Consider the following 21,326-nt stretch of genomic DNA (forward strand, 5'->3'; position numbering starts at 1 on the left):
TGATCGTCAGCCTCAGCCCACGGCCGAGGACCTCAATGCCCCTATAGAATCGGAGGCTTCAGTGGCGATGATGGGGCAGTAGATGTGGCTGGCTGTAGTCGGGGGCAAAAGCAAAAGCCGAGTATTCGACTTTGGTTCTTAAGCCCACATTTCCAGCCGCACATTCACATCACTATTGCCCCCACTGCCTCTGCCCCCGCCTTCGCCCCCGCCCCCGCCAAACCCGGCCATGGAGGACTGCATCGGTCGCCTCGAGCTCATGATAACCATGACGAGGGAGATGCGGGCCTCCTCCTCAATTGCAGCACCACTTCTAACAGACTCCCTGTCCTCGAATCAGGACAATATGGACGTCGCTAACGAGGAGGGGCTAGATTAAGTTTTATAATTTTTTTTATTTTTATAATTAAATACTTTTTCATATTAATATAAAATTTGTGAACACATGTTTATAATTTTCAAATTAATATAAAATTAATATATGTAGATTAATGTTCATATTAATTAAGATTAATATTATATTAATTTAATATATGTTCCAAATTATATGCGACCGTTCCTAATACCATTACTAAAATAGTTCTACAAACATATTCCTAATTAAGAAAACCATTCCGAAATCCGTTGTAGATTACAGTTTAAAAAATCGTTCCTACATTAATCCCAATTACAAAAAAAAAAAAAAAAGTTTCAATATTCAGGCACGAGTATTATAAAGTTCGTTCTGAAAGTTCCCCGATAAAACTAATTTATTCGTTCCAAAACCCGCCCCTAACCATTCCAATTTCAAAATTTTAAAAAAAGTTAGACAAATTCGACATTAGGAACGGTTGTCACAGACAGTTACAATTACGGTCCCAACTAGGAACAATTATTTGATAACCGTTTTTAAATTTTTATAACACCGACTGTAAGGATGAATTTCTATCCGTTCCAAAATCGTTCCAAATTTCGGCCCAAATAAGTTCTGTATTCTGAAAATCATTTTAAAAATAAAAAAAAGTTGTTCCAAAATCTACCTCAAATCTCGCCTTTTTTTGTAGTGTAGTGAGTGGCCATAATGATGATTGAGATGCAAAAAGAAGGAACTAGAATTTAAAAAAAAAATTGAAACAATTGCAACAAGTAAATATTTCAAAATGATTGTACCAAGATGTTAAGTAATAGTTATTAAATTCAGCATTAAATTGATAATTTTCACTGTAAAAATATGTAAATTATGTAGTTACTTTCATAGATTAAAAGAGACATTTAATTAAAACCATATCTTGCTCCCAAAAAAGAAATAATAATAAAATCAAAACACACTAAAATGCCCTTGCTAATTTATTAAAACTTAAGACATCGTTTGGTTCATTGGAATTATGTAGAATCCACTATAATGTATAGTCCGATATTTGGTTAATATGATAGAAGCCCGTGACACAACAAGGACCGAGTATCTATACTATATATCTATCTATATTATATATTAAGGGAGAGTATCTTTTCGATGTCTCCCTTATTTTTGGTATGCTATTTATTTTTTCTTTTTTCCACCCACTATCTTTCACTTTCTCACCACCACCCATAGAATCAAGAAAGAGCTCTCAGTAAGAAAGAGCTCTCAACAGTGAGGTCAAGAGGTTTCTCTCTCTAGAAAGTTTTCTCTCTAGAGTGCCTCATCTTTGGTTTGCTCTTCCATGCCTCTTCTTCAAGTTTCTGCAAATTCCAAACCGATTAAACGTTTTCCCTTCGGCTGCTCATCGTTTCTACCGAACGGTTTTTGGTTTTGAAGTCATCTTGCCGGCGGGAAAGCCTCCATCGAAGCTGTAAAACAGTTTCTGTTTTTCTGCTGGTTTTTTGCTGTTTTTGCTGCTGTTTTGGGCGTATTTCTGCTGCAATTTGCAGCCACTTGCACGGGCTGCATTTTGCTGTTGTTGCTGTGCGTTTTTGGCACAATTTTGTTGCTGCAACTGTGCAATTTTCCCACCATTTTCTCTGCAGAAATTCTGTTGTTTCTGCTGCTGTTTTTGGTGAAAATCTGCTGCATTTCGTAGCCATTTGCATGGGTTGAAGCTCGCTGCTGTTGCTGTCCGTTTTGCTACTGTTTTACTGTTGCTGATGTTAGTTTTTCAGCCATTTTTGCCGGCCAAATCAAGCTCTGCCGGAGGTAGGTGGGACTTTCCTTTTCTGACAACAACAAATACTGCCTGCTGCCTGCAAACTCTGCACTTTCCCTGCCTGCCTGCTGCTTCCTGCAATTTCTGCAGCTGTTTTCCTGTTTTGGAGCTGCATTTTTTCTGCAGCAACTCCTCCACTACTGCACACCCGTTTTTGCTTCAAAAGCCGGCTATGGCTAAGAACAAAAAGGCAATGAAACCTGCTGCAAAAACTGCTTCCGGCCAGCCCTCCGGCCGGTCTTCGACAGCGGCTGAAACTACCAAAAATGCTGCTGCAACAATCCATCCACCGCCGCCACCACCACCGGCAAGGTTAGTCCATCAAATTTTACAGATTTTTTTTCTGACTTGGAGGCTACCCCCACCTTCCTCAAGAAAGATGTTGCAGCGAAGACACCTGACATTCAGTCGAAGGATAAATTGCCCGCGACAGAAAATGCCGAAAAGAAAACGGTCTCTTTCGCGAGACTATTTAGCAGCAACCGCCGGCTTACCGAGGAAAACAAGCTTACCAAATACGCGGTTGATGATGGCCCACTCACTTTGGGTTCCGACGACTTGGTTGACGTCCGAACAAAATTGGGTTTCTGTCTCGTTGGCTACATTACCGGCAAATTTCCGGGACTAAAGGCAATCCGTGCAATGTTCCAATCTTGGGGAGCCAGCTTCCAACAACACGAGAGTGGCTGGTTAATTTTCCGATTCGCATGTGAGGAGGACAGTCAGCATGTCTTGGCGGGTGGACCATACTTTGTCTACGGACGTCTACTCCTTTTGAAGCATATGCCGGAATGCTTCGAGTTCAAAGAAGAAGATATTAGTCTCACGCCGGTCTGGGCCACGCTCCCATCGCTACCCCTCGAGTGTTGGCACCCAACCGCCCTCGGAAAAATTGGTTCGAGACTTGGCACTCCGATTGCCATGGACACGTTGACCATGAAGATGGAACGGGTTTCATATGCCCGAATCCTGGTGGAGGTCGATGCATCTTAGAAATTGAAAGACGAAGTGGAGTTTGTTATGCCAAATGGCATAACGCGTAAGCAGCCGGTGGTCTATGAATTCACTTCGAAATTCTGCACAGATTGCAACAGATTTGGGCACTTGCAAGAGACATGCCAAAGTTTAACTGCCGTTTCCCCCGTTGTCGTCCCTGCCGCTGCCGCCCCTGCTGCTGCACCAACTAAGCTAGCAGAGGCAGCAAAGAGTAAGCCGACAGAATGGACAATCGTGCACAGAAGGGATAAGGGCAAAACTATAGCTACCGCAGCAAAACCGGCAGTAGAGGTGCAGCAACCGCCTTCTCCACCGGCCGACAAAGTGGAACAGGGGAGGCAGAACATGAGGGCACCGCAACCGCAAAAGCCTGAGGATGCAGTGGTTCCTTCACCGGCTGATTCTGTAAGCTCATCAGCTGATTTGTCGATGGCCGCACAAAATAAAATGCCTGGGAGAAAGACCGAGGAGAATGCAGCGTTGGGCGGCACATCGAAAAAGAGGGCCGAAGGAGAGTCCCCCCTCAATCCCCATGAAGATAGGATTCTGGAACGTGAGGGGCTTTAACCGGCCTCGCAAACACAATGGGGTCGCCCACCTCATTAAGAATAATCGGCTTTGCCTCTTAGACATCTTGGAGACAAAGCTTGCAGCATCATCTATTCCGAAGATTCTAAGTCGCTCATTTCCGGGATGGTGCCAAACCAACAACTTTGACACCATTGCCGGCGGACGCATCCTTGTGGTGTGGGACCCGACAGTCATTGACCTACATCCGGTTGACATATCTCCCCAAGTGATCCATTGTCGTGCCACGAATAAGTCCTCTCAACTCTCCTTCTATATTTCATTTACATATGGTCTTTATTCTGTTGTCAATAGAAGGAGCATGTGGGATAAACTTACTGATTTGGGACAAGCACTTAGCATGCCATGGCTTATTATGGGCGATTTCAACTGTGTGAAATCTCCCGAGGAGAAGCAGCTTGGAGTGGCACCGATTTGGTATGAGCTTAAAGATTTTGTGGACTGTTGTGTAGCACTTGGATTACTCGACGTTCCCACTATGGGCTGCTACTATACATGGTATTCCAACAACGAAAGCAACCCCGTATGGTGCAAGCTCGACCGGGTCTTATACAACAATGAATGGCTTGAGGCCGGCTTGTATTGCAGCGCCCATTTCAATCCACCGGGATGCCTGTCCGACCACTCTCCGGGTATTGTTTCTATCTTTGATCATGCACCCACCAAGCCAAAACCGTTCCGTTTTTTCAATATGTGGGCAGATCATCCGGATTTCTTAGCTACTGTTGAAGCAAGATGGAATTTGAGCGTGGATGGAACGCCGCAATTCAGCCTTTGTAGGAGACTGAAAGCACTTAAAAGCGCGCTCAAGGTATTCAACAAGCAGCACTACAGTCACATCTCCGCCAGGGCCACAGAGGCTGAGCTTGCCCTGCAAGATGCCCAAAACCAACTTGAATCCAATCCGGGAGATGTGGCGCTACGGAACTCTTTGGGAGATCTTAGGAAGAAGGTTGTTTTTCTCGCCGAAGTCGAACGACACTTCTTCTACCAGAAAGCCAAAATCCACCATCTTAAAGAGGGGGACCGCAACACCAAGTTCTTCCACGACATGGTGAAGAGGAATGTCGCTAGGAATTCCATCGGGGCAATCACTAGGGCGGACGGGACTGTTATCACTGCTGCCGAGGATGGTGTGTTTGAATGGGGGCCCTTACTTTCCCCTAAGCATACTGTGGAGCTTTGCCGGGCAGTCATGCCGTTGGAAGTCAAGGATGCCATCTTTCATATTAGCGACAACAAGGCTGCCGGCCCAGATGGATATTTCTCGTGCTTTTTCAAAAAAGCATGGAACATTGTGGGTGATCAAGTTTGCAGGGCCGTCTTGGATTTCTTTAGGTGTGGGCGGATGCTACGGCAACTCAACCACACTATCATTGCCCTTGTGCCGAAGTCAGATCATTCCACCTACGTTGCGGATTACCGGCCGATTTTGTGCTGCAATGTCATTTACAAGGCTATCACGAAAATTATCTCGGATCGGCTCGCGCCCGCTTTGAAGCACTTGATTGACCGATGCCAAGCTACGTTTGTTGGAGGCCGCAATATCACAGATAATATTTTCTTGGCCCAAGAAATGGTGCGGCAGTACTCGAAGAAACGAATTTCACCTCGATGTACTATCAACATCGACCTACGCAAGGCGTTCGACTCGGTCTCATAGACTTTTCTCTCCCGAGTTCTTCATGGGTATGGCTTTCCTCCACTATTTATATCATGGATTATGAAATGCGTTTGCAACTCTTCCTTTTCAGTGGCTATGAATGGCTCCCTTCATGGGTTTTTTCCGGGGAAGAAAGGCCTTCGACAAGGAGACCCGATGTCGCCGGCACTCTCTCTTCTTAGTATGGAATATTTCTCCCGATTGGTCAAGAGGAAAACATCTACTTCGGACTTCAACTTTCACCCAAAATGTGAGAAGTTGAAAATCACACATCTCCTCTTTGCCGACGACCTCATGCTTTTCTCCCGTGGCGACCTACCATCTATCCATGTCTTGATGGAACGCCTCCAGGAGTTTAGGGACGTATCCGGCCTCACCGTCAACACCTCTAAGTCAAGCATTTTCACAGCGGGCATTCAAAATGAGGAGCTTGACGAGATTCTCGCTCGGACGGAGTTTGCGAGAGGTGAGATGCCGGTCAGATACCTTGGCATTCCACTAGCGGCACAGCGGCTTTCTGTCACCAACTACTCACCGCTTGTGGATCAAATCGCCAACTGCATTTCGAAGTGGACGAGCAAATCATTATCTTATGGACGGTCTACACACTTTGGAGACAACACAATGAAGTCATCTTTGAGGGCTCAACACCCTGTCCCGAGGGGCTCATTAGTTCAGTCAAGGTTACATTGTAAAGGGTTCTTTGGACGTTTTTCCCACACGGTTTGATTGTATCTTAATCTTTAGCGTGGGTTTTTTTGTATCTCTCCGGGTATGCCCGAAGTATACTGTAAATATTCTTGGATGAATGAAACTTACATTTCACCCAAAAAAGAAAGAGCTCTCAGTAGTGTAGTAGAAGTAGAGGTCATGAGTGTTTCTCTCTCTAGAAAGTTTTCTCTCTAGAGTGCCTCCATCTTGTTTTGCTCTCTAACGGATCTCCTTCAATTTTCTGCAAATTCTGGACTGATTAATCGCATCTTCTTTCGTTGCTCATCATTTCTACCGAACGATTTTAAGTTTTGAAGACTTTTCGCCGGCTGAAAAGCCTCCACGACCTACTGTCCTGCCGGAGAAACTGTTTCTGCTGCAGATTCTTTGCTGCTGCTGGTGCAAATTTCCTACAGATTGCAGCATTTTCCTGCTACCGCTGTGCACCTTCCACCACTTCTCCGGCCAAAATCAGATGGAGGGTTCACACTATCCCAATCTTGGGGATCCAGTTTCCAACAGCACGAGAGCGGTTGGTTAATCTTTCATTTTGCCCGTGAGGAGGATAGGCAGCGGATTTTATCCGGTGGACCCTACTTCATATATGGACGTCCCTTACTTCTTAAGCACATGTCGTATTGCTTCGAATTTAAAGAGGACGATATCAGCCTAACACCAGTTTGGGCCACCCTCCCATCACTCCCCTTTGAGTGCTGACACCCTAATGCGCTCGGCAAGATTGATTCTAGGATTGGCAACCCCATTACCATGGATTCCCTTACGATGAAAATGGAAAGGGTATCGTATGCCAGAATACTGGTAGAAGTTGATGCTTCCAAAAAGCTTGTCGACCAAGTAGAGTTCGTTATGCCAAACGGCATAACCTGAAAACAACCGATCGTCTACGAGTTCACCCCCAAATTTTGCACTGACTGCAACAGATTCGGCCACCTTCAGGAGACATGCTAGGGCACACATACACTGGCCGTGGTTGCTACCGCTGCCCTTGCTACTGCACCTGTCAAGCAGGCAGAAGCAAGGAAATCACTGACCATTGAGTGGACTGCGGTCCAAAGGAGGAACAAGGGGAAATCTATAGATACAACAGCCAAGCCGGCAGTGGAGGGTCACCAACCAATATCATCGGCCATCAAGGTAGACAAGGGACGGGTTAGCACGAAAGAACCGCATTCGTTCAAACTTCAAGATAGGGAGGTTCCCATACCGACAGACTCCGATAGCTCATCGACTGATTTCCGACAACCACTCAACACATAATGCCGGGGATCAAGACCAATGAGACTACAATGATGTTCAGTAAACCAATGAAGCAGACAGGAGAGGAGTCCCCCCCTTGATCCCCATGAAGATCGGTTTCTGGAACGTGAGGGGCTTCAATCGGCCCCTCAAATACAATGGGGTAGCCCACCTCACCAAGCATAACCAGCTTTGCCTCTTGGGCATTTTGGAGACAAAGGTTGCAGCATCTAAGATTCAGACATTTCTTAACTGATCATTTCCGGGATGGTGCCAAGCCAACAACTTTGACACCATTGCCGGTGGACGCATCCTTGTGATTTGGAACCCGACAGTTATCGACCTTCAACAGGAGGATATCTCACCCCAAGTGATCCACTACCGTGCCACGAATAAGTCTTCTCAACTCTTCTTCTATATCTCGTTTACTTATAGTTTATATCCTGTTGTCAATAGAAGGAGTATGTGGGAGAAGCTTACAAAATTGGGACAGACGATAAGCATGCCACGTCTCATTATGGGCGATTTCAACTGTGTGAAATCTCCCGAGGAGAAGCAACTTGGAGTGGCCCCAACTTGGTATGAACTCAAGGATTTCATGGACTGCTGTGCAGCACTTGGACTGCTTGACGTCCCCACAACGGGTTGCTATTACACATGGTATTCCAACAACGGAAGCAACCCTATGTGGTGTAAACTTGGCCGGGTCCTTTACAACAATGAATGGCTTGAGGCCGGTTTACATTGCGGCACCCATTTCAACCCACCGGGATGCCTATCAAACCACTCTCCGGGTATTGTCACTATCTTTGATCATACTCCCACTAAGCCAAAACCATTCCACTTTTTCAATATGTGGGCAGACCATCCAAACTTCTTAACTACTGTTGAACAACGATGGAACTTGAATGTGGAGGAAACGCCACAATTCAGCCTGTGCGAGAGGCTGAAAGCACTCAAAGGTGCACTGAAAGTTTTCAACACACAACACTATAGCCACATTTTCACCAGGGCCAAAGAGGCTGACCTTGCACTACAAGATGCTCAGAACCAGCTTGAAAGCAATCCGGGAGATGTAACGCTTCGGGAATCTTTGGGAGATCTTAGGAAGAAGGTTGTTTTCCTTGTCGAGGCCGAACGACACTTCTTCTACCATAAAGCCAAGATCCATTACCTCAAAGAGGGGGACCGAAACACCAAATTTTTCCACGATATGGTGAAACGGAATGCTGCTAGAAACTCCATTACGGTAGTCACTAGAGCTGACGGGACCATTATTACTACTGTCGATGAGATTGCCCTAAGAGTTCGTTGATTACTACACATCACTCTTGGGCACCGAGGCTCACACCATCCCAGTTGATGACAGAGTGTTCGATTGCGGCCCCAAACTCTCCTCCAAGCTTACTGATGAGCTTTGTAGGGAAGTCACAGCACTGGAGGTCAAGGAAGCAATCTTCAATATTAACGACAACAAGGCACCCAACCTCGATGGATATTCCTCATGCTTCTTCAAGAAAGCATGTAATGTGGTGGGTGATCATGTATGCAGGGCCGTTTTGGATTTTCTTTAGAAGTGGACGAATGCTACGACAACTTAACCACACCATCATTGCTCTTGTGCCAAAATCAGAGCACTCCACTTCTGTTGTTGACTACCGACCAATTTCGTGCTGCAACGTCATCTACAAGGCCATCACGAAAATTATCTCGGACCCGCTTGCACCCGCATTTGAGCACCTAATCGACCGTTGCCAATCTGCATTTATTGGAGGTCGCAATATCACTGACAATATTTTCTTGGCGTAAGAAATGATGTGGCAGTACTCGAGGAAACAGATTTCACCTCGATGTACTATCAATATCGACCTTCGCAAGGCATATGACTCGGTCTCGTGGATATTTCTCTCCCGAGTACTTCACGGGTATGGTTTTCCCCCGATGTTTATAGCTTGGATTATGGCGTGCGTTTGCACTTCATCCTTTTCAGTGTCTTTGAATGGTTTCATCCACGGGTATTTTTTCGGGGAAGAAAGACCTAAGACAAGGAGACCCGATGTCGCCGGCCCTCTTCCTCCTTAGCATGGAATACTTCTCCCGATTGGTCAAGAGGAAGACTTCCAATTCAGATTTCAACTATCACCCGAAATGTGAAAAGTTGAAAATCACTCACCTCCTCTTTGCCGACGACCTGATGCTTTTCTGTCGAGGAGACCTTCCATCTATCCACATCTTGATGGAATGCCTACAAGATTTTAGGGACACATCCGGCCTTTCCGTCAATACCTCCAAGTCATGCATTTTTACAGCGGGTGTCCGGAATGAGGAGCTTGATGAAATTCTCGCTAGGACAGAGTTTGCGAGAGGCGAAATGCCAATCCGATACCTTGGCATTCCACTAGCGGCACAAAGACTTTCAGTCAACAACTACTCACCGCTTGTGGATTAAATTGCCAACTGCATCTCGAAGTGAAAGTCCAAATCCTTATGTTATGCAGGCCAACTGGAACTCATCTGTTGGGTTATTCAGGGCATGGAGTGCTTTTGGCTCCAAGTTTTTCCTCTTCCAGCAGTGGTCATTGAGAAAATTCACCGATTCTGTAGGAATTTTCTATGGAACTCAAGGAGGGCACCAGTCGCTTGGGAGAAAATATGTCATCCCAAGGAAGAAGGCGGTCTCGGTATTAGGCACATTCAATCTTGGAACGTTGCGCTCCTTACACGCATCCTATGGAACATCCACCACAAGGCAGACACGTTGTGGGTGCAGTGGGTCAACGATGTCTACCTTAGAGATGCCTCGATTTGGGACTGGCAACCGAAGAAGGGGGATTCTCCACTCCTTCAACGGCTTGCTGATATCCGCAATAAGATAGTGACTGCTTTTGGGTCACCGACGACAACAATTGAACATATGACGAGATGGGCTACCACTAAGGGCCTCCAAACGTCGAAACCATATGAGTACTTCAAATCGAAACTTACAAGACAGCCTTGGAAAGCATCTATTTGGAAGGCTTTCATCCCACCGAAGTACTCGTTCATTATGTGGCTTGGCTTGCACAACAGATTAGCTACAAGGGACAGACTCGAGTTCCTTCATGAGGAGGATTTGTGTTCATTTTGCATCAACAGCAAGGAATCGGCCAAACACCTTTTCTTTGAGTGCTCGTTCAGCAACTACGTTTGGTCACATATCCAAGTATGGCTTGGGATTAACCGACGTATGTCCACCCTGCACAGTGCGGTGAAATGGCTCAAGAAGGAGAAAACCGGCTCCTCCGTTAATAACAAAGTACGACACCTAGCTTTGTCATGCACGGCCTACACCCTTTGGAGGCATCGCAATGAATTCATCTTTGAGGGTGCAAAACCCAGTCCCGAGGGCCTCATTATTTCCATAAAGATCACCCAGTCTATAGGCTCCTCTTGACACATTTCCCGCACGGTTTAATTGCTCTTTAAACTTTAGTGTGGGTCCTTTTGTATCTCTCCGGGTATGCCCGGAGTACTCTGTAAATATTATTGGATGAGTGGAAACTTACAATTCACCAAAAAAAAAAATCTATTTTTTTAAATAATTATTTATTTTAGTTAATATTTTTGTTCTCTTTCTCCTACTACAAATATTTTCTCCGACAGAAAATTATGATAAAAGTGAGAATTTCTTATGCAAGAGCATGAATTCAAATAGCAAAGTAGCAGCAAGAGAGATTCTCGAGTGTGGAAGGGGAGTTGTCTGTGGAGGGGTGCCTCCCAATTTATAGATGAAAAATCCCTCTGTGCAAGGAGTTTTGGGGTGGGGGAGCAGCGTGTCTGGTGAGGAAGGCGGGATTTATGGGGGATAAGGTTGCACCTTATCTGTTCCTCAGCGGCAAGTTTTCGTATGAAGGAGGACTCCTTCTTCGTGAAGATTCCTATCTGGTGGGGAGTCCTCTTAGACTGAAGAGTCCAACCCCTTGAGAGCACCTCCTTCTTCGAGCTGGCTTGGAAGAGAGTAGTAGGCCTTCGGATTGGGCCACTTTCTTAGGCCAACTCTAGTGTGGGGGGCTCTTTCTTGGACTGAGCCTAGTGGGCCTCCCCTTTAGGTGGAACCATATTGCAGGGTGCCCTCTTCTTGGGTTAAGCTTGATGACCTAGGTGGACTAACTCTCTTTTGATGGCGAGCCTTTGCTTGGACTTAACATTTCTTGGTGAGCCAATCCTTTTGGGGCCATACCCATCATATTTATTATAAATTCTTGAACATTTAAATGGCACATGGACGGTGGGAGTAAATGTATATTTATTATCTAAAACTTTTATTTTAAAATAAATATATAATAAAGTAAGGAAATAAGCCGGTGGCATCGTGGGGGATATTCGGTTTTTCGTTCTTCTTGTTATTATTATTATTATTATTGCAGCTGAAAGAAAATTGTAGAAGAACCGAAGAGAGGGGGGCCCAAGCGGTTGCGATGGGAGAAAGCGGCGTTGCCATAGCGGAGGAGCAGAGGCAGACCGCCGTTGATGAAGCTGTGACCCACAAAAACGACACCGTTTGTAACTCCGGCGACACTCCTTCCTCGTCCGATCGCCCAGTTCGTGTGTACGCTGATGGGATCTACGATCTCTTTCATTTTGGCCATGCTCGCTCCCTGGAACAAGCCAAAAAGCTGTATGCTTTCTTCTTTTTTCTTGATTTTTTGTTCTGGGTTTGCTTTTGATTTTCAATTCGTGGTTTTATCTGCGTAAAATTTGTTTGGTTGAAATTTTGTTACTTGTTCACCGGATGTTTGATTTTATGTCCGTGTAAGTCTTGTTTCTGTTGTTGGATGGGATTCTAAGAGATCGTGTCTCTGTTTTCCGAGGTTTTCCTTTTTTTTTTTTCACTCCTTTGAGATCACTTTTTCTTCTGCAAGTTAATATGTATTCTTTTATTTTTCCTACAGTCGATTTTCATATTCTCGGGGAATTAGTATTGTTTTTTTTGGTTGAGTGGGAGTCTGAAAGATCTGTTTCAGTTGTCCCTTTCCTTTTCACCCTTTGTTGTTAGAGCGCGTCGATCTGCTCGGGGTTTACAAATTTCTCCACATTAATGGGCTCTTGCTTCTTCTGAATCTTCTCTTTCTTTTGTGGGTCAATGGTTAAACAAGTGCTGATGTTCTTGTGCATGATGCCACTTATCTATGTAGGTTCCCCAACACGTACTTGCTGGTTGGATGCTGCAATGACGAGGTTACACACAAGTTCAAAGGCAAGACTGTTATGACTGAATCGGAGCGTTATGAATCCCTTCGCCATTGCAAGTTTGTTTCCTTTCCTGTCCTTTTAGTATTTGCACGTGGATGCTTGTGTAAATGTTTCATTTGGTGATTTTTCTATGTTTATTGTAGCCTAGTAGAGTTTAGATGCTAATATGTAGTTACTGAATGTGGACATGAAGTGCTAGTAAATTTCCAGCATGTTCATCATGTGAGGATGTTGATTTGTGTTGAGCATTTTGTGGTTAGAGTAAATGATGGTGATATGTGATGCTAATAATGCCGGGCTGCATCTGATTGGCCACGCCATGTATGTGCAAGTGACATTATGATTATTCTCTAAACAATTAGAATTTTTCTTCTTGGTACCTAGTTAATGTTTTTTGTTTTCTAATGATTTTTTTGACTTGATCTGGTTGTCGAATGTATGGGATCATCAAATAACTTAACATGTAAAGCATTTCCCTTTGGCAGGTGGGTTGATGAGGTTATTCCTGATGCCCCATGGGTAATTAATCAAGAGTTCCTGGACAAACACCGAATAGATTTTGTGGCTCATGATTCTCTTCCGTAAGAGTTTCTTGTCTAGAAACATTCATTTCATTACAGAATTTAGATTAGATCCATGAAGGTGCAGAAAAAAATGAAAGAGGTCCCCTCCTTTTTCTCCTTTTGCAAGTGTTAGGCATTAACCCTTAAAATTGGAAAGATAATGTCATCCCACCTACTTTTAGCAGTTCCTGCAAACATTTAAACTTTTCTATATTTGCTTATCTGGCCTTTTCCAATTTACTTGTTCATCTAACAGACTAACACAAGTTTTGCCGACATTAGAAGAAGTTAGTTATTAGAGGCATTCGCTAGTTTGATTTGCTAGTCTAGAGAGATGCACGTCTTGGTACATGTTGCAGTTCTGTTATTGAATGAACCAAACAAAGTGAGAAAATTTCCAATTTTCCTATTATCTTTATATTTCAAGTCACCTTAGGCTCCACGTCCCAATTCCATGTGGTCTTGAAATAGAACAGAATCAAAACAGTCTTTATTACTCTTTGGCTATCTCTTCCTCTCGGATTGTGTCAGACGGAAATGCTGTGATAGTTATTTTTTATGTCAATACAGTGGTAGATCAGATGAAATCTGATAACAACTGATTTATTAACTATTTCCTGAAACCACCAAAAGATCTATTAAACACTGTTCTTCATTCGAACACAAAGAGAGCATAGATTTAACCTTGCAAATTTAGATTTGGTAATCCAACTGGTATTCAATAACAAGAGTTGATTCTCGGAGTGGTACGTATAATTTAGGCGAGTGGTATTTGTTTTTGGCATGTTAAAACAAAATAATTAAGGACCATGCAAGCCAGATTCAGTGGTTGTGAGATGCAAGTGTTTGCCCTATCTTGGCATTTTGCTAAGAGACTAAGTAGGTGTGGTTAAAAACTGTGCATTTTAACTTCCTGTAACTTCGCAGTTATGCTGATGCAAGTGGAGCTGGAAACGATGTTTATGAATTTGTAAGCATGACATTCTTCTCACAATTTCTTGTTTCACCAATCTTCTTCCAGATTTTCTGTGCAGTGGTATCTTTGTTTTTCAATTTGGTAGCTGATTATCTTACATCATGCTATTCTTGATGTAGGTCAAAGCTGTGGGAAGATTTAAAGAGACTAAAAGGACCGATGGAATTTCAACGTCTGACATCATTATGCGGATAGTGAAGGACTATAACCAATATGTGATGCGCAACTTGGATCGTGGTTATTCAAGGAAGGAGCTTAATCTTAGCTATGTCAAGGTATGATTCTTGGAAAACTATTGTTTGCTCTGTCGTGAATTTATTGCTATCTACATAAATTCATTCATTGACCTGAAAGTAGTTACAAGAACCTGTTATGTTATTTGTAGTGAGGGCCTAAACTTGGGACTTGAATTTATTGTTTGCTCTGTCTGTCTGTTGTAAGGCTGGATCTTAGATTTTTCTTTCACATTGCCAGGAAAAGCGACTAAGGGTAAATATGAGACTGAAGAAGCTGCAGGAGAAGGTCAAGGAGCATCAAGAAAAGGTGGGGGAGAAGGTACAGCTTCTTGTGATGGAAATACTGCCTAATTCAGTTTTTGCTAGTTTAGTTTTAATGCACTAAACATGACTGGATCTTAATATTTAGGATACTGCATTTTTGCTAATTTTAAAGTTACACCGTGTCCTTGAGTAAAGAATAAAAATATATAAATAGAGAATATCGGGAGATAGAAATGTTTAAATGAACCTTTATATTTATTTTTGCTAGATTATTGTTTCTCTAGTTTGCTCCGTCATAAAACAGAAATTTTATTTGGATTTTAGTAAGCCAAACCAATTATTGTTATGTTTTGACAACGCTCCTCATTATTTGCTCAGTAGAAAGCTTCCGTGCTACCTTTCCCGATAACTACTAACATGGTGTAATTGACTGTTAATAGACCCAAATATAGTTACTATGTTAAATGATGCACTTATCCCAACTCTTGATGTTGCTTGGCTGAATGCAGTCCTCTTCTGATGTTATTAATATGGTCTTTGCATTCTGCTTCACAATTTATATGGGATTAAAGCATGCATGTTCACTGACTAATGGTATTGTTGGTCTCTGACCTATAGTCCTTTTTGTTTTAGTATTAGTGTAGTCACTGATTTCATTTAGTATGATGTGATACTATAACTTTAATCATCTATCGAGTGTTGCTTATTGTTCATCTATCATGTTTCTTTGCATGCACTGATTTTAAGTCTCCATCTTTTAGATACAAACTGTTGCAAAAACAGCTAGCATTCATCGTAATATGTGGGTTGAAAATGCTGATCGATGGGTTGCTGGATTTCTTGAGATATTTGAGGAAGGTTGTCATAAAATGGTAAGCAGCAGTCTTATTTCTAAACTAAGATACATAAACTTTATGTCATTATTATTCCCTGAACTTCTATTTCTCAGGGAACGGCTATTAGGGATCGCATTCAAGAGAGTTTAAGAGGACAACAGGTGTCGGGTTTCCTGGCTAATGGCCGTGAGAGTGATGATGATGAGTACTATTATGATACGGAGGAAGACTATTATGATAATGAAGAATATTACGACAGTGATGAGAAATGACTGCCCTGTACATTAGGCCCATTGGTAGTCGCCCCATCGGCTGTCTGTTTTATATTTGGGCTTGTGTAAGCTATTGTAGAATAGTTGACATATTCTCCTCAAACTTGTGTTGGATGTTACTGACTTTTGAGCTTTTTGGTTTGGTGTTTGCCATATCTTTGCAGTTTTAGCTTTTCTCATGGTATGAATTGTCATCAAATAGTTTGTTACTGGGAAATGTATGGTTTGGTTACCTTCGAGGAGATTTGGTTGTGAGAAAGGGATGCTTAGTCTATGTGTTACATGTGCTTGTCTCATATTATCCGAATAGCATCAGTTTGTCATCGGTCGAGGACTGGAAGGAGAGTTTTGTTTCCATATACAGTACCCCTCAAGCAGATTGATGTATAGTAGGTCTTATCTTGAATTGAAAATTGTAGTTGTTCAGGATCTCAAATTCATAACAATTCTGTTGCCTGACTATAGCGAATTTCTAATAATCTAGCATCCATTTTGAATTATTCTGTGAGATATTGACTTCATATACCATTGGAGTTGTTCAAAATGTAAAATTATTGATATATTTGGATGTTTTGATGTGTTGAATGATGAATCATATTGTTATTTAAGTTACATTAGCTGTTGAGGGGGATTTGTGAGTTCCCTCCTTGAGTTGAGGGTTGTGGTTTCAGAGTTTACGAGGAGTCTTGCCCTGTTATCAGCATAACCACTTGGATGCTTTATCGGAGAAAAAAGAACAAACAATTTATGGATGGTGATGCGGGGATATTTTCAACATTCCTTACGAGACCTTCATAATGCAGAAAGAGGCCTATAAAAGAACTAGGGCCAATTGCAACATACGAAGGTTATGCAGTTAAAGCAAAGATTTTAGAGGACCTCTGATATAAAGGTATTTGAAGGTCAACAAAGATCTCTGGACACAAAGGACAGAATATCAGAAAAGTACTGTTAGTGCTTGACTTTTCCTTCTCAAACACAGAAAAGTGATTATCTTGAAAAGCATACTACATTTCTTTGTGAAATAAAGAGTTTGGGGGTCTCTGTGACCGAGTGATAAACAGATCTGACTGATCGGAGTTTGTGGTTGGGTTTCGAGTTTTCTATAGTGTTACCGTGGGTGCTCTTGGGTGCGAGACTTTTGTGACCGTATTCCCTTTGTGTTGGATTTGTCTTGATCTGAGCCGAGTTTATTCTACATTTACAGGTTTCGTTATTTTCATTTATTCATTGTTATTATTCTCTTATAATCTGTATTATTGGCCTGTAATCATTTAAGGAGTTTAGTACTCCATATTCATTGTAATAGTTGATTAGGATTTTTTTGATATCCACTCTACATGGTGTGCAACTCTACGTCTATTTGAGTGGAGTGGTATCAACACCAATTACAACAATAATGTATGTTCCTTGTCATTAAGGAAAGTGGGCAACTCCTATAAAAGGACATTGGGTTTTGGTAGGTCCATGTAAGGTTAAGCATACATAAGTTATTCTGCGCAGTATAGGATAAGGATACGTTTTGGGCATAACATTCATATATCCAAAAATATAAAATAAAAAAGAAAAGAAAGGACGCTGACAGGCGTATTCGACAAGTTTTGAGTTTTTTTTTTTTTTCATAAAAAAAAAAGTTTTGTTGTTTGTACCAAGAAAAAACAGAAGAGTTTTAGGAAAAAGAAAAATTCATTTATCTCAAATTAAAAATTTTGAGATGAAATTACTAAAAATTCAATAGACGATCATGATGATTTAACTAATTTGAATGATTAGAAGATACTGGTTTTTTTTCTTTTCGAAAAAAAAATGAGATCAAATATTATTACCCGATCAAAACTAACTACAAACTTCAAAAAATCAACTCGCAACTATATGCAAAATAGAGTCTAGACGGCATGTTGTGTTGATAATTTTTTTTAAGAATGAAAAATCTTTATAATTATGCTAAATTTTAAAAAAAACTCGTCATAACTTAGGTGAATTAAAATGTTAAAAGACTGTTACACCCCTCAACAGTGGATTCATGAATTCCTCTGAACAACTTTACTAAATTCTTTGCATTGCCCATAAACTAATAATAGAACAAAAGAAAAGCTTAGTTTGAAGTCAAAGTTGTGATGCTCCGACAAACATTATTGTCCACACAAATTGACTTCCTTACTTTGTTCTGTCCTTTGATGACCTAACTTTATGTTTTTCTTTTTCGTTCTTATCAATCTTATGATATTTATTTTTTTTAATAATATTTAATATTGTCGGATGATAGTTCGATTGATATCACAGACGAGATTAGAATATTATAAAATCAAAATAAAATTTTGATTGCTAGTTGAAATTAATATTCCTTACATTCTGTAAAATATATCTAACTTTTATTTCTATATGTTCCAAAATAATTTTCTTTTGTAGATTTAGTGTAATTTTTATATTCAAATTGTCCTTTTTACCTTTCTACTTATTTGGACTGCAGAAGTCTAGTTCTGAACGTAAGAATGTCCAGACGGTTCACATGTAATTGTACAATTTAATGTGCTAATTATTAATTAAGACGTCACGTATTTGTGAACTATTTTATTTTTTTTGTTTACAAATAGAAAACCCCGGAAATTTATGACATTTGGTCCACGGTATGAGTTAGGCCATAGGCCAAAATTAACATGTAAGACTTTGGACTTCCCATTTTCATTGCATATTCTAACTTTTATAAATACTTTGTTCAATGAAATTGGACTCATGAAATAATTCATTGAAGATTTTTTAGATGATAAATTGGAATCCCAGGTATCGATATTTATATCACTTTATGTGAAGTTATTATAAATTTGATCTAGAAATATGCCTATATACCACTTGAGAGATCTTTATACAATCGAAAAAGGACTTCAATCATGAGATTTTGACAGAGTGAAGTCTGAAGACCTTACGAATGGGTATTGGACCTTTGAAATGCTAGGTCTGGGACCATGCCGAAATTGCCTAAGTATCAAGGTATTTTACAGACCTCCGCACTTAGTGAAAAGGACATCTGTCTGGTACCACCAGTCCCACAACAACTTTTAACAGCATAACATGTTTTGTCCCCTGAACCACTTCCTATCATTATCTTGAGTATATGTACAGCCTAATGTACATCGTTGGATCAAATGTTTGATCTAGGGTGTATGTGAAATCATACAATCCAGCCGATACCTATATATACTGGCTCTCCAGCATCAGGAACGACTTTGGCCACTCCAACTTTTATGCTTTTTCTGTCAAAGACCTTAAACCCGTACTTACTTAAGCGTTAAAGAGCCATTGTCGGAATTCATTTCGACTTAGCTATAACCCTGTATTCTCTTGCAGGCTTATTCTATATCTGATAGGATACTCGAGACATTTGGAGTAGCTGAGAGATTTAATACCAACTTACACCATCCACATACCTTATGGTTTTTTTTGGGCATAACAAATTTTAATTATTATTTTATTATTTGGTGTAATTCGAATGTCATTGACAATATATTGATGTATGGTCAATTTCTTATAATATTCATATTATGACACAATTATGATATATTAAGAAAATAACTGATTAGAATTATTTGACGTAATTAACCGAATCAGGAAATTTTTTTATCGGAATCAGGTTAAATCAAATCAAATTAATCACGTTATAAGTGTGATAACTTTGTCACGGTATTGTCACTCTTCACGAACTGTATACTAATCACAAAATAAGTATATTGTACTTATCATATAAGTGGTTCAAATTCGGACAAATCCAATTTAGCTTAAATTTTTCCCAGTATTAGTGTAATAACATTAGTAGAATATTTTCTCTTAAATACACACACACAAACACAGACATATAAAAGTATTTTAAAAAAATATAAAACTACCTAAGTGTGGACAGTAAATAACCCATAAAAATATTTTAGAAAATTTTACAGAAGATATAAAATTAGAAGTCATAATCCAAAAGGTTATTATGGTTAGTATATCATAAAAATTGAATAAAAATCTACTGATGTTAATTGAATGAACTCTTTGTTAGACAAATGTCAAAATCCAGGAGGTATTTATAATTTTTAAATAATAAATAAGTATTTATAGTTACGCCAAATTTTAGAAAGGTGGCTTAAATTTACCCTAAAAATAATTAATCTATGACCAACGCAAACAACTGGGGCGGTTCACCCAATCAAATGCTTAGGGAGTGTTTCTAGGAGTTTTAAAAAGCGCTTCTCAACTTCTGACTCCTAAAAAGTACTTTTAAAATGTTTGAGATACCAACTTCTACTTTTGAAATTGCTAAAAAAAGCACGTTTAGGCCAAAAAATAACAGCTTTGACTTTTTTGTAAATCAATCCAACTTTATTTTTCATGACTGTACCCTCATTACAATAATTTTAATTCAACTTTATTACTTTAAATTTATTTTTATATATTTCATATTTAAAGTTGATTATGAAGCTTTAAAATAATTTGAATAATTTAACAATATCCAATTTACACTTATTTATATTTTAGATATTTTATATTTTATTTTCTATATTATCTAATTATATTATCCCTATTTCATTAAAAATATAAATTTAATGACTGTGATTAATTTAATCATTGTATATGAATAAGTAGTTATATTACTACAGTGTGAGAGTTAATAAACTAAACACTCACTTTTTATTAATATTTTTAAATCTTAAACATGTAATATACTAATCGAAATAATACTTATTATCTTTTGTAGAAAAATAATTATTATCGACAAACAATAAGTGCAAATACAAATGTCGTATCTTTTTATGACATGAGGACAAAATAATCTTTAATGGATTAAGTTTGTTTAGAACTGATTTTTTCCAAACACTATTCGATTTAGCTTTTATCTGCTTTTAACTTTTTTTTCAAACACTACTCATTTTTTATTCTACTATAATTTTTAATTTTTTCTACTAAATCACTTTTCTAAAAAATAAAATTTTCGCAAACACTCTCTTAACGTACGTGTCCTCAAATCAGAATTGTGCTTTTTTAATATTCATTATTTAGAATATACTACATAATATATAATTCAAGTAAATATAGTAGTAGCTGATATATTATAAACTAGTCATCGTGGCAAGCTATTTCTATATGCATCTAAGAGAAAATCTTTCACGTTTTACAATATATTATAAATAAGAATAAGACGTATAAATCAACAGATCACATTTAAATAAAAAAAAAATAAACAAAAAATCAATTAAGGTTATAATCATCACAACAAGAAAACTTGGTGCAATTGTGTCACAAACCGTCGTTTGGGAGTAAAAATATATATATTTTTATATTAACTCGCCATCATGGCACGCCGTTCTTGCATGCATATAATAAATAATTTTTTTAAAAAATATATTATAAATTAGAGAGAAATATATAAATCAATACATTATATTAAGAAAAAAAAATAAAGAAGTAAAAGAAAACTAATTTACCAGTTAATATAAAATTTAAAAAGTTGAATAAATTAGTTATAAGTTAAACAACATTTTTGATTTTTCAAAAAATTGATACGTTGATTTTTTAAAAAATTGATACGACAATAT

The 21,326-nt window shown here is 39.8% G+C and overlaps 3 protein-coding genes across 4 annotated transcripts; all 3 read left to right on the top strand.

The window, feature by feature from the left end:
* Positions 3,183-6,680, top strand: LOC105178632. Its single transcript, XM_020699404.1, has 4 exons — positions 3,183-3,711; positions 3,812-5,362; positions 5,501-6,092; positions 6,503-6,680. Exons 1-4 carry the CDS (start codon positions 3,183-3,185, stop codon positions 6,678-6,680), a joined length of 2,850 nt encoding a protein of 949 aa, XP_020555063.1.
* On the top strand, positions 7,841-8,692 carry LOC105178633. The gene has a single exon (XM_011102143.1). It carries the CDS (start codon positions 7,841-7,843, stop codon positions 8,690-8,692), a length of 852 nt encoding a protein of 283 aa, XP_011100445.1.
* Positions 11,730-16,215, top strand: LOC105178588 (choline-phosphate cytidylyltransferase 2). Of its 2 annotated transcripts, none has more exons than XM_011102098.2 (8): positions 11,730-12,034; positions 12,552-12,665; positions 13,095-13,190; positions 14,100-14,142; positions 14,268-14,423; positions 14,623-14,691; positions 15,410-15,520; positions 15,598-16,215. In XM_011102098.2, exons 1-8 carry the CDS (start codon positions 11,835-11,837, stop codon positions 15,754-15,756), a joined length of 948 nt encoding a protein of 315 aa, XP_011100400.1. In that variant the 5' UTR covers positions 11,730-11,834; the 3' UTR covers positions 15,757-16,215. The 2 variants fall into 2 exon arrangements, with proteins under 2 accessions (XP_011100400.1, XP_011100399.1); XM_011102097.2 differs by having other exon boundaries at positions 11,732-12,034; positions 14,623-14,703.

The sequence above is a fragment of the Sesamum indicum genome, linkage group LG16 (assembly GCF_000512975.1).
Source record: "Sesamum indicum cultivar Zhongzhi No. 13 linkage group LG16, S_indicum_v1.0, whole genome shotgun sequence".
NCBI classification, from domain to species: Eukaryota; Viridiplantae; Streptophyta; class Magnoliopsida; order Lamiales; family Pedaliaceae; genus Sesamum; species Sesamum indicum.

Coding starts and splice junctions, on each gene's coding strand:
- LOC105178588 (XM_011102097.2), top strand. CDS start 11,835: ATGGGAGAAAGCGGCGTTGCCATAGCGGAGGAGCAGAGGCAGACCGCC. Junction 12,035..12,551: donor CTGGAACAAGCCAAAAAGCT/GTATGCTTTCTT, acceptor TTATCTATGTAG/GTTCCCCAACACGTACTTGC. Junction 14,143..14,267: donor GAAACGATGTTTATGAATTT/GTAAGCATGACA, acceptor TTCTTGATGTAG/GTCAAAGCTGTGGGAAGATT.
- LOC105178633 (XM_011102143.1), top strand. CDS start 7,841: ATGTGGGAGAAGCTTACAAAATTGGGACAGACGATAAGCATGCCACGT.
- LOC105178632 (XM_020699404.1), top strand. CDS start 3,183: ATGCCAAATGGCATAACGCGTAAGCAGCCGGTGGTCTATGAATTCACT. Junction 3,712..3,811: donor TGAAGATAGGATTCTGGAAC/GTGAGGGGCTTT, acceptor CAAAGCTTGCAG/CATCATCTATTCCGAAGATT. Junction 5,363..5,500: donor GAAACGAATTTCACCTCGAT/GTACTATCAACA, acceptor CTTCCTTTTCAG/TGGCTATGAATGGCTCCCTT.